This window comes from Pyrgilauda ruficollis, unplaced genomic scaffold (assembly GCF_017590135.1).
Source record: "Pyrgilauda ruficollis isolate IOZ18807 unplaced genomic scaffold, ASM1759013v1 scaffold66, whole genome shotgun sequence".
In the NCBI taxonomy this organism is placed as follows: Eukaryota; Metazoa; Chordata; class Aves; order Passeriformes; family Passeridae; genus Pyrgilauda; species Pyrgilauda ruficollis.
In genome coordinates this window covers 2,176,869-2,189,921 of record NW_024528377.1, presented here as the reverse complement: position 1 = coordinate 2,189,921, position 13,053 = coordinate 2,176,869, and the positions used below count along the sequence as shown (strand labels likewise).

The following is a 13,053-nucleotide window of genomic DNA, read 5'->3' as shown; positions in this document are numbered from 1 at the left end:
CTCGCGCCGGGTGGGGGCGGGGCCAGGCGGCGGCTCCGCCCACGGGGCGGGGCCAGACGGGAGGGGCCGCGGCCGTCCCGGAGCCTCCGGCGCCGGGAAAAAACGTGGGGAAGGGGGGCTTGTGCCAAACTCTTCTGTTTTCCTCGTGGATTCGAGGAAAAGAAGCCCTTGGCAGTGCAGTTCCCGCCGCCCTGACCGCCAGGGCACGTGGCTACGGGTGTGGGTTAGGTGGGTCTGAGTCCCAAACCGAACGCCCGCAGGGCAAGGCAGGGGGCACACGGAAAAGAAACAGAGCCTGGATGTAATTCCCACTGTATTTGTAATTTTATTTATCAATATTTATGTTATAATAATAGGCATCATTATAATTTCCTATTATTTATTATTTCTTCTTTATTAAAACTTGCTTTTAATATTATTTAGATGGTGCCTGAAGTAACAGTAAAGCGTTCTCCAGACCCAAAGTAGAAGGTGATATTCAGCATTATAAAGGCAATATAAAAAGACAGCAAAGTTACACACAGGGTTTTATAATAAGCCTTTCCACACAGGAAAATAAAAAAACAAAAAAGCACAGAAAAAAAATAAGGAAATGGAAATAAATCAGGAAGAAGCACGGATACAACGAATACCACGTCTGACAGTGATTTGTAGAGGAATGGTTTTGTCTTTCCCACCAAACGTTCCTGCAGAGTGGAAGCGGAAGCCGCTTGCCGATTAGAACAAACCAATACTATTCTAGATTAACGCTCGGCCCCGCGATTCAGCGCTGCTGCTGCAGCTTTAACTCGCTGTAAGTGCTTCTATGACAGTGGCAGTGACGCGATACCAGCCCCGCCATATATGGCGGTGTGACGTCACTCCTTCTTAGCGTTCCTATTGGTCCGGATGCGCGGTGGGCGGGGCGTGCGGCGCCCCCGCCTCGGCCGCGACCCGAACCGGATCTGATTCCGCTCGCGGCCACCGACGGCACCGGCCGCGTCTGCTGGGCCTGAGGCTGCCACCGACACCGCCTCTCCGGGAAAAAACGTGGGGAACCCTGTCACCGACACCGGCACCGTCCCTGTCTCCGCCGCCGCCATGGCGCTGAGCGATGCCGACGTGCAGAAGCAGGTATGGCCGCGAGCCCGGCCCGAGCGGAGCCCCGAGGGGCCGCGGGGAGCGGGGCTGACGGCGCCGGGCCCTCAGCGCAGCGCTCGGCCCGGGTGTGCTGCTGTGCCGGGCGCTGCCCTGGGAAGGAGGATCGGTGGAGGGGAAGGATCCTGGCTAGAGGAGTGCCCGGACAAGGCGATTTTTCCCCTGGCGGGGTGGATGGGGAATTCCTTGAGGCGTTTTGGTGACATGTTAGCCCGGCTTGTAACGAGAGGGTTCCCGGGCAGGCTGTGTGCTGTCTGCGGGGTTTGATTGCTCCCCAAGGTAAATGCAGAGCTCTGTGTTGTGACATGCTGCTGGGGTAGATGTTTACAGGCAAGGGCCGGTCTGTTCTTCCGTGCCTGCGGTGGGAGAACCAGAAAAAGCGGCCTTAAGCTGAGACAGGGGAGACTGACAGCAGATATTAGAAAAAAATATTTCACTGTTAGGGTGGTAAGGGTTTGGAATAGGCTGCCCAGGCAGCTGGTGGAATCAGCATCCTTGGAGGTGTCTGGATCTGAAGTGGTTTAATGTTTAAAGGTTACAGTGGTGGTGCTGCATTGATGGCTGGGTGACCCTGAAGGGCTCTTCCAGCCTTAATGATTTTGTGGTTCCCTAAGGATTTCCCATCTCTTTTTTGCTTGTTACCTGCAGTTAGCTGTGCCTTAGCATTTGGGTGGGCTGCTCAGCCCTTTTCCTCAGTGCCTTTTTCAGTTCTACATCCTAAGCTGAGTGGTGCAGCCTGGGGCTGGCTCGCAATGGAAACTTCCAGCCCTGAAGTCTGGCTGTGGACACTCCTCCAGAGGCAGGACACCCTGTCCCTGTTGACAGTAAACACTGCCCTCAGCTAAAAAAACTGCTTTCAGCTGGGTTGGAGATGGTGTGTGGTGTTAAAGGCCGTGGGGATCCAGTCAGCACTGGTCTGGGTAGTTTCTTGCAGGTGATGAGCTGATCAGGCAAGTTCCCTTTGTCCTCTGCATCACAAGTACTTGTGTCTCACTTTCTCATTCAGTAAACATAGTCTCTTGGCAAGGAAGCATCACAATGAAAGTAAAATTGGTAGGTTGCCTTTCTCCAGAAGGAGAATTGTAACATTACATTGTATTCCTTTCATCTGCAAAGCTTGGGTTTTGTTTCTTTTTCCCTGCCTCTTTTATGAAGATAATAAAAATAAAGCTGACATCAAGGTGGTCTTGCTCAGCCAGAATGGAGCTGAACTTCAAAGGTCAGTTCAGGCTCTGGTGATGTATTAAACATGTAATGCTGACAGCATTTCACATCTGCAACATTCCTGTCAGTGCTTTAGACTCCTGAGCCCAGGATGATCCTGTTAGCTGGACACTGCTGGTGGCTGACAGTCCTGCATGTGGTTCACTGTGGCATGAACTTGCCAGCTGGCCCTCCTAACTCCTTGCCACCACACTTCCAGTGATTGTCACTCTGAAAATCATCTCTGGTTGAGACTTTTTCCCACTGACAGGCTTGCTTTGTTGCTCTGTCAAAGGTATTTAATATATTGTTCCATCTGGTCACTTCTAAAGCCCATCTAACATCTAGAATTTCCCTTGGAAAGGATAATCACACTGCTCCTGACAGGAAAACCCCTTCTTCCTTTCTACAGGAAATACTGCTTTAAAATAAGTCTCTCGTTTCAAAATACATTTTTGTCACTGTTATTAAAACTAATCCTATTTATAGATGTGACAGTCTCGCTTTGGATCTCTCTTCATTTCTAGAAAAAGCAAAAGGGAATTTCAGTACAGCAGCTTCTGAAGTAACACGGTTCAGTCTTATCAGTCGAGGAGAAGTGGATTCCATATTAGCTTGCCTCTATCTCAGGCCTTTTCTTTACACAGAGGATGTTTCCTGAGCACCCAGAACTGTTAAAAGTGCTTTTCCAAAACTCAGAACCCAGACTACACTGGAGGAAGTGACTCAGTAGCATAAAGGCTGCTTCTGCTGCTAAGTTCTTAGTCTTCTTCAACAATAGGCTATTCAGCAAAATAATATCCTTATTCTAAATGCCTCTCTTGTCCTTTCTGAAATGCAGGGTAGGTAGACAAGCACTTGAGAGTCTTTGCAGACACAAATTAAAAGAAAACCTGCTGATTTGGTTTTGAGGATGTAGATGTTGCTGTTCACTTCTTCCACTGTGTTAACATGTGTTTAAAATCTTCCACTTGTTTCTTCACTTCTGTTTTTTCATCTCTGTGGACTTAGTGCTGCACATTGGCTCACTTTTCACCTTGGCACCTTTCTAATCTCTTTAAAACATTTAATTTTAACACGAGGTTCTATAAACAGAATCTTTTGTGTGAGTTTATTCAGACTGGATTTTCTGCAAAATGTGTCTCATCAGTAAGTGCAAGCAAAAAGTCAGCAGGTTTTAGGGTCTGCTCCATGTGGCCATGGAAGTGTCTGTACCTCATCCCAGTTGCAGTTTGGATGGGAATGAGTCCTTTGGATGGGAATCAAATGGGAACCTGAGCTGAGGTCTGGTCACAGAGAGGCATGTGATGGGTGAACAGAGCTTGGTCTGATTGCTTTCCATCTCTTCAAGCTGCTGGACCTGGGCTTTGTGGTGCTTTGAGGTGGCTGCAGAAATGTTTTTCAAGTAGAACTTCTTGGTTCCTGTGGGGCTCTGAAGCAGCATGTGACATTCTTGATGTGGTCTGGGTCACAGAGCGTTGCTGCTGCTGTCTCCTTCCCCAGCCCCTCCAAAGTGACCTTAGAGGTTTTTACAGAATTTATTGCAGCTTCCCAAGAGGAGTGTCTCTGGTGTTCAAAGGAACTTGTGGCTGTACAGCTCTGACCAGAGTGGTCAGTGGCACTTTGCTTTGCTTCTCTGTGCAGCTGTGGAAGGCCCAGGTTCATTCAGATGCCATCTGTATAATCTTTATGTTTCATGTAAATGTCATAACAAACAGACTGGTTTTGCTGTGTGAGGATTTTTAGTCTGGGAAGTTTATTTAATAATCCCAGGGGTGAAAAAGTTGGGCTCATTCATGAAGAATGAAAATACCCAGCCTCGCATTTATACAAATTTACTTTGGAGTTGGTTGGTTTGCTTTGGGATTTTTTATGGTTGCAAACCTGAAATGAATTCTTCTAATGGCAGCTAGTGAAACAGCATTATATAGAATTATTGGGGAAAATAGTTTTCTTGTAATATATGTCAAGATTAATTGACGCTTGTGTATGCTCAATGAAATTTCCTTGCAATGAAATTGCTCAATGAAATTTCCTTGCAATTTCCAAAACAATATTACATGAAAGAGTAAGTGGATATGGAGGATCTACAGATGAGTATATAGAGACACCTGCTTCCTCTGGTCAGTGTCCTTTCCTACAGAAAACATTTTCTTTCCTCTCTCTTATTACAGATCAAGCACATGATGGCTTTCATCGAGCAGGAAGCCAATGAAAAAGCTGAAGAAATAGATGCAAAGGTAAAAATGGAAGTTCTCTGTCAGTAAGTGCAAAAGGAAAACTGCATCCCACATCTTGCTTTGAAAGTTGCAGTCAGAATTAGAAACTTTTGTAAGCTACAGTTTCTCTGTTTAGTTACTACATAGCAAAAAATGTACAAATAAAGGTAGCATTTCTTAGGTTTTGACAAATGAAAATGACTCAGAGCTGGTTTTGGTCAATATTTTGGTGGTTCTTGAATATAAATATATTCATATCAAAGTTCATCCCTTTTTTTGAGCAATCAGGAGAGCTGAGAGGTGACATGACTCAATTGGATTGGGTAGAACACCTTCCCCCACTGAATTAGTATTTAAGGCAGGAGTTGAATTCTTTGCTGAATGCTTCACTTAGGTTAAGCCACAAGAGACTGGGTTTAATATTAACCTGGTGTTAGAGTATAGATGTTTACTGAGGAGGGATTAATGGTGCCTTTCAGCCCCAACAATCTGCATTGTGCCACTAGTGAAATGCTTTGTTGGTATTGGACTCAGAATATGTGTTGCTGATAATATTTAATCTCCCTTAAATATTTGGATTTACACAAATATTTAATCAGTACTAAAGCATGTATTCCTGAAAATCTGCAAACAGAATTCAGAAGTTGAGATTGGATGCTCAGATATAAGTAGGAAAACTACTCATGTGTTTTTACATTCTGTCTGGTGAGGCTTTACAAAAAAATATTAAAAGCTGTACTGTCACCCTCCTTGTGCAAGAATTGCTTAAAGAGATGAAGGGTTTTTATATGGAGCCATAAATTGTGTCATCCTATCCTGTCTGTGAATGTGCTCTGTTACATTTTGGTTCTGTTTTTTTCAGCCCAAGGAATCAGTTTCCACTTCAGTTATTTAATTTTTACTGTAGGCAGAAGAAGAATTCAACATTGAGAAGGGTCGCCTTGTTCAGACACAGAGGCTGAAAATCATGGAGTATTATGAAAAGAAGGAGAAGCAAATTGAACAGCAAAAGAAAATGTAAGTTGCTCGGGCTAGACAGCTGACTTCAGAGTCTGAGCCTGCATTTTGTTGTTAATTTTATAAAAAATTCTTCTGCCCTTGCAAACACTCAAATTGTAGACAACATATTTAGTTCTAATTATGAGTTTCTGTTTTTTTTTCTGGGGAGAAATGATTGAAGATAAGCTACAATGGTATAAAAGTGTGATAAAAGAATTCTTCACATTTCTGTATGTAGTTACTCTAGAATTCCACCCTGGTCTGTTACCCTGGGACAAATGATCATGTCAGGTTTAGTTTGGCTGGGTCTTCACCAAGAAAGGGCTTCTGCAGTTTAATCTTTTGTGCAAGTCCAGAAACAGATTCAGGCAGGTGAACAGATCTTGTTTTTAGGTGTTGTAGAACTGTTATCTTTAAATGCAAAGGGTGCAGTTAAATGTTACAGTTCTTCTGTCAAAGGCTGATGGATTGATTCAACTTTATCATGCAACTTGCAGTCAGATGTCCAACCTGATGAATCAAGCAAGGCTGAAGGTCCTCAAGGCAAGGGATGACCTTATTGCAGTGAGTATCTCTGAAGTAAACACACAGTCTGTATTTCTGCCATGTGTTAGGAAATGGAACTGTTCTCTACAGAAAATACGATTTTTGATTGAGTGATGTTTGCTTCAACATACAAAAATGGCTTTCCAAGCTGCTCTGAAAGGGCCTTGAGGATTTAGTCCAGCTTTGCTATCTCTTTATTTTCACAGTTTCCATTACCTGCTGTTTTAGGGAAGTACGTTGGTCTGCCAGGAACATTGCAGGCAGTGTTGTATCTGTCATTTGCACAGGAGCTTGTTTCTTTAAAGAGCAGCAACTCTCTCTTGCACAGTTGGTAGAACCTTGAAATTCTGTTTGCCTGAAGCAACATTTATGTGAAAAACCCAGAATGGCATAAGCAAGGAGGCTTAAAACACCACTGACTGGGATTTTTTTGTGTCCTTCAGTGGCCCATAGGCTGTGAAAAGTTTTGCAGCTTGTTCTGGTGACCATTGTGTGTATTGACACAGAGGGTGAGTGATCATTCATCAGGGCAGGCTACCTTCAGGCTTGTTTGGGTTTCCTGTGTTTATCTCTCACCAGGGACAGTGTGTCCCCTCACTGAGCAGTGAGTAGGTTTGCTGTGCTCCCACCTCAGAGATAGTTTGGGTATTCTGTGTTCTGCTAGATGGGGCTGTTGAGCTGTTGAAAAAGCTTGAGAGGCTTGTGGAAGTCAAAAGATGGGATAAATGTTCAGGTTGATGCTACCATGAGAAAGAAGAGTTAGCAGAAGGAAATCACCAGTTTATTGATTCTTTAAAATGAGTTTCAAACTTTAGATTGTATTCCCAGAGAGGAGGAAGGTGGATTGCTCAAGGGCTAACTCTGTTGTGGTAGTCTCTGCTGGGTAATCTCTTCCTCATTTATCTGCTGACTCAACCTCATGCTTCTGAGTAATTCTAAACAGTCTTCCTCATTTTAAGACATTTAAAGTCACATGCTGCTCACTCTTTCTTTCCTTATCAGATCTTTGGCTTCTTTCATGAGAGATGAGCAGTTCCAGAAGTGCAGTGTTACTCTAGGGAGGACACAATAACTAGGTTTGACCGTGACAGTAAATTGTGATTGTTTTATATCTTCATACTGATTGTGTTACTGTGCACTCTTTTTCTAAACACCATGAGGTAGGACAGGAGAGAGCTTCTCTATCTGAAGCATTTCCGATTGTTCGGTTTTAGGAGCTTTGAGCTGACTCTTTAAAAATTTCTTAAAAATTCAATCCCATCCAATGCTGATTTGTTGAGTAAAGATAATCAAGAGAACTACTTCAAATTAAAAATAAGCTCTCTCTTTTAAACTTTGATTTGCATTTACTTACAATTAAAGAATACCTAACCTGAATATTATTTGATGGAAAAATGGGTTGGATTTCTTTGCTCAACCATAAAGCTGAAAACATTTATTTGGACAACTGTATCATTTTACATTAAGCAATTATTTACTACATATTTAGTTTATCTAAGTTAACATTTTAAGTACCATGCTTTTACTCCAGAGCTCTCCCTTCTTCACACAAAAGGAATTATTGTCAGGTTGTAACGAGGTCAGCCCAGGGCAGGAAGAAGGGAAGTGTTGGGCAGGGAGAGTGTGCCATGCACAGAGATGGAGGTCTAGCTTGGATGAACACCAGCTGGAGTGTACATTTACGTGTTGGCAGGGTGTGAGAGCTATAATAGAAGTACAGAAAGTTGGTAGGCATGAAACCAAATGCCAAACAGATGGGCTCTGCTGATCTGATTTCTTCTGAATGTAGGATTTGCTGAATGAGGCCAAGCAGAGACTTGCCAAGGTGGTGAAGGATACTGCCAGGTACCAGACACTGCTGGATGGACTAGTTCTACAGGTAAATATTCAAATTGTGAAAAATGGATCATTGCTGCCCTAGCCCCCTGGGTTTCTTTTGCCAGAAATAGCCCTCTGAACGTTACATTGTTGTGTTGGAGTCGGGATTGAATGCTGATCTGGTGATCTTGAGTTCTAAACATCACTTCAATATCTTTGAGTATTGGATTCTGAGCAGTCAAGGTTGTGGCTTACTTTGAGGTGTAGAACCTGGGATACAGCAGCAGGTCCACTGTAAGAATAATTGCAGATGTGCACACATTGAGCTCCTGTAGAGATGAGTTGGATCAAGTCAGATTTTGTCAGAGGCTGTTCCTCCAAGCCCACAAGTCGGTCGATGCCCGTGTGCTTCGAAAACCTCTTCAACGTTTGAGTCTTAATAAGTTTTGATAAATTTAGTGTGCAATGAGCCTGTGACAGAAGCAGGCACAGAAAGCAGAAACCAGAGCTTTGCTTGCCTAGAAGAACATCCTCAAACCCCAGAAGTGAACACCTGAAAGTCCAGTGAGCTTTGGCCAGGTCAGTGCTGTGAGCTCTGGTGCCTCCTTCTGGCACAGACCGGTCCTGTTGCTGTGAGCTCCCAGGAGCCATCCACGAGCTCTCCTGTCACACTTGATGGCTGAGTTTTCTCAGTAGTGTCACCTACCAGCTTGTGCCTCCAACTGGGTGTTGTTTCTTTCTCACGCTCAGGTCTGGTGTTGCTGTACTTAAAAAAAAAAAAAAAAAGCTTTCTTGTTCTTGCAAATTTGCCACGCTTCTCTTGGCTCGTTATGTTAGATCCAGTGAGGGATCTGTGCTCACAGCTGGACCACATGATCATTGTAGGTCCCTTCAAACTGGAATTAAACTTATTTTATTCTCCTCTAGCCTCAGATATTACTACAGGAAGTGCAATGAGTTTTTAGAGTAGGAATTTGAGACTGCTGCATGTCTTCGAGGCCTTGGCTGCATGCTCTGTCTGCTTAGACAGCAGTGATCCGTATGTGTGCAGGGATCCCTATGTGTAACTGGCCACCACAGTCCTGGGATTCCATAGGTTTAGTTGCACTTGAGTTCCAAAAACATCATCCATATTTGGGCTCTTCCCCAAATATTTTGTGCTGTCCTCTCAGAATGGCTGCGTGAGGTGAACTCGTGAGCAAAGATCTAAATACATGAGGCTGATACTGTTGGGACTTGAGTTTCAAATTGATGAGCTTCTTTCCTTTCTTGGGGTTAAATAATTGTGGCAAAGAAAACATTGACTTGCTGAAACTGAAATGGTTTTTCCTTGCAGGGATTCTACCAGCTGCTTGAGCCCAGATTAGTTGTTCGGTGCAGGAAGCAGGATCTCCCCATGGTTAAGGTAAAACACTGGAATATTTTGACAGTGCCCTGCTCACAGGGGCTGAGACCTGACTGCATGTATTTGCTGCTCAGATCCCACTCTCTGTGTGATATGGAAAGAAGCTTTGCTTGCTGCACTTGTGTTGCAGCTACAATGTGCTTCCAAAGTTGAGGGTCATTTCCCTGCTTAGATATTACCTTGGAAATGTTAGACATGGCTACAGTAGTAAGAATAATAACTGGGTTTGGCTGAAGAGCCAAACTGCAATGCATTTACTTAATTAAAAAAAAAAGAGGTCTCAATCTCTTCATTTTATTAGTACAAGTGATTGAGTGATCAAACCTGGGTGCTGCAGTAGCATTTGTCTGTACTAACTGGAGGTTTATCTTGTGTCCTAGACTGCTGTACAGAAGAGCATTCCCATCTACAAAAATGCCATAAAAAGGGATGTGGATGTTCATATTGACCAAGACAGCTTCCTGCCAGAAGACATGTAAGGAAAATGGGATTGTTTTGTACAGGGCACTAACTTAATGCAACTTTTCAAGCCACAGGTCACATTAGTGTCAGAAAAGTAGGTATGGAATGTCCTCAAAGTGGCTGCTGCTGTTCTTGTGGAACTGGCACTTCTTTGAGTTTATCAGAGACAGATGCTGCAGTTTTCTCCAGACAAGCTCTGTCTCCTCCAAAAATGGGAGGAAAAGTTTTGTGCAACCTCCAGCCTGATGCACAGTACTGGAGCAGGGAGTAACTGTGCTTAGGAACTGAACCACTGGTCTTTTAAGGAGAGACAATATGGATGTAGCCACGCTTTCTGTCTCAAGATAAAGCAAACTGAGTCTTGAAGTGCTGCAAGATAATCACTTGGTGGGGTTTTTGTCTGTTCTGTCTGCAAGGCTCTGTTTCCATATGGTATCATAGAGGTACCATAGACAAAGCTGTATATTCTGTCATCTTTATGCCAACAAACAGCACTTCCAGCTCTTTTCCTCTCTTTCCAAAGTGTGACAGAGTCAGAAGCTGTTTTGAAGGGACAAATTGCAAAGCTCCACTTCCATTTAAAACATGCTGATGAGGGTCCTTGCACACAGATGTGGTCTCTAATAACTCCAAAGCTGCTTTATGCTGCTGCTTCACTGGATCCCTTTGTGCTGATTCCTATTCAGACATGATCAGAAAGGTTGTTTTTTTTAAAAAAAAGAGAAATGTTAGCCATGTATCTGACTTCTCTATAAATGCTGATTTGGGATATGTTTGCCACATTCTGACCCTGACCATGGATTTCACTGGATTAGTTCTTTTTTTGTTGTCATCTTTAGTGCTGGAGGTGTTGAAATCTACAACAGTGATGGCAAAATTAAAGTTTCCAATACCCTGGAAAGTCGGCTGGACCTTGTAGCCCAGCAGGTGAGTTTCTCCAACAACCTGGCTAAATAAAATACAATTAACTAGTTTGTTCTTGTAATGAAATCCTTGTGTTTCCAAAGTGTCACAATAGTGCATGGCATCAGATTTCATTGGCAGTCACAAGTAGGGAGTTATTTTTGAATGGCAAGAAGCAAATTACCTGTTTTAGTGCAGCAAAAAATTATGGCTTTCCCCAGAATGATTCCTTTTGAATTAAGCTGAAGCATAAAACTCTATAAATTATGATACTGAAAGCCTTGGTTATGACTGCATTGCAATCAAGATGCTGAAATGCTGAGGCTGACTTGAATTACTGGAGCTAGCTTGAGTACAAACTTTGGCTGAGACCTATTGCACCCAAGTGCAAAAAACCCTAGCTCTGGCATCTCTTTCTGATGCTGCAGTACAGACAGTACTTTCAGTCTATAGAGTAGCAGGCAATGTGTGATCAGGGAAAGACTTCAGAAAGCTCAGATGAACTGATTTGTTAATTTTGAAGCCAACCTAACTATCCTACAGTGCCTGCAGGAAGAACCTACAGCAGTTTTATTGCCTATTTCACATAACTGCTGTGTTCTTTCTCTACAGATGATGCCAGAAATCAGAGTGGCTCTCTTTGGTGCTAATGCCAACAGGAAGTTTTTGGACTAAACCTCTATGAGAGAAGGTGGGATCTGTTCCACTGCCATACTGAAGGGGATGCAAAAGCATCTGCTAATTTAAAATCTTGAAATTTAACTTTACTGTGTCATCCACTATCTGTTCTTCAATCGAATAATTTTGCATACCTGCTGTGCTTAGCCTCTCTACTTGTGGTTAGAATGCATTGCTCAAAGGATGTGAAGACATACATATTCATCCAGAAGTGGCACTGGGAAATGGAGGCACTTGGGCTCTTGGCTTTCTTGTTGTGACTCTATAAAGACAAGTGGTGCATTTAGGGTCACTCTCTTTGCTTTGGCCATGTCTCTCTCAAGTTATCTGATCTGTGAAGTAAATTACTGTGCTGCTGATGTCAAATCCCCTTTCAGTTATGGTCTTCAGTGTTCTACAGGGCATGTATTCCTTCCCAAGGTTAGTAGTTCAATTCATGTTACTTGGTCAGGCATTTCTTGTTCTGTATATGTGATTAACAAAAAAAAAAAAAGAAGCCTGAGCCTGTAAAACTCTATTTATTAAAATAAAAATGCTTGTGTGTACGGAGTTCCTTGTCACTTCTCTCTGGGGTGTTGGCAGCAGCCTTTGAAAAGTGGGATTGTTTGTGTAAGGACTTCCTGCCTGAGCTCTGTGTATGAGCTGTTCTGTGAAGCTGGAATTCAAGTGCAAGGAGTGGTGTCCAGCTATTTGCAGGAATAATGTTGGATTGCAGGCAAAGCTTTTGAGTAGGACTCCAGGATTCTGGAGCATCATTCTCCCTGAAAAATGGGTCAGTAGTTCTGCTCCCTCTATCTTCTGTCACTGGAGAGAACTACAGTAACACTACTGTGCTGCTTGGATAAAACAAATACAATCCATTTCCCATCACAAGTTTGTTGCTTCTGTGCAGGAGCTCCAAAGTGTACCCTGACTCTTCCTAATGCTCAATTCTGAGATTTCTTTAATGGAAAATAGAAGCTGATGAATTACAACTTCAATATGTTTTGAAATCATCTTCTCTAAGTATTGCAGTGTATCAGGAGCAGTAGGAATTTTACATTGCCATGAAGGGCATTTGCCAAGCTGCAGCAACACTGGTTTTATGGAGTGTTTTTAACCTGAGGCTCTAATGTGTGTGCCCTCATGTAAAGTAGACTCTAAATGCTAGATAAGCCTTTTATTGTCTCATTCCTCTCAAATGGAGATTGACTGCTAAGGACATCCTGATTCCAAGCTTATTTAATCTGTTTCTGGAAGAAATACTTTAAATTTGCTCTTAGGAAATAAGATTATTTAGCAAGGTGGGGTTTTTTGGTTTTACTGCTCTTTGCTGCTGCATTTAGCTGCCAGCTCTTGTTTTCCACATAGATGGTTATGGTATTTATTTCTTCATTTGCTTTTCAGCACGTTTCTGTGACTGGGCAATAAATGTGTCTGGATTAAAGTCCCCCTCTTTCTAGATTTTGGATACCTGTTACAGCTTTTATCTTTGCAACAGTTGCTGATCCAGCTTCCTGACTAAGCACTGGGCTCTGGCCTTGTGACACACATGTAGTGCAGGATAAGCCTTTGCATGTGCATACTTTTTGAAACAGAAGTGTTTTGGTCCTTTCTGATGGTTTCAGCTCGCAGTAAACTATCTAAAGATGCTTGTCTGTGACAAAATGAGACTGACTGTACAGGATCTGGTGGTCTGTTTCT

At 43.1% G+C, this 13,053-nt stretch overlaps 1 protein-coding gene across 1 annotated transcript; it reads left to right on the top strand.

Annotated features, from left to right (window-relative positions):
• Nucleotides 1–1,043: 1,043 nt before the first annotated feature.
• ATP6V1E1 (ATPase H+ transporting V1 subunit E1) lies at nucleotides 1,044–11,919 on the top strand. The gene is made up of 9 exons (XM_041484485.1): nucleotides 1,044–1,113; nucleotides 4,515–4,580; nucleotides 5,467–5,576; nucleotides 6,056–6,122; nucleotides 7,894–7,983; nucleotides 9,259–9,327; nucleotides 9,708–9,802; nucleotides 10,629–10,716; nucleotides 11,305–11,919. The coding sequence occupies exons 1-9, from the start codon at nucleotides 1,081–1,083 to the stop codon at nucleotides 11,365–11,367; spliced, it is 681 nt and encodes a 226-aa protein (XP_041340419.1). The 5' UTR covers nucleotides 1,044–1,080; the 3' UTR covers nucleotides 11,368–11,919.
• The last annotated feature ends 1,134 nt before the right edge of the window (nucleotides 11,920–13,053 follow it).

Bases quoted from the DNA above. Each gene is read 5' to 3' on its own strand.
- ATP6V1E1 (XM_041484485.1), top strand. From the start codon at position 1,081: ATGGCGCTGAGCGATGCCGACGTGCAGAAGCAG. The intron at 7,984-9,258 runs GTAAATATTCAA...TTTTCCTTGCAG, and splicing joins TGGATGGACTAGTTCTACAG to GGATTCTACCAGCTGCTTGA. The intron at 9,328-9,707 runs GTAAAACACTGG...CTTGTGTCCTAG, and splicing joins AGGATCTCCCCATGGTTAAG to ACTGCTGTACAGAAGAGCAT.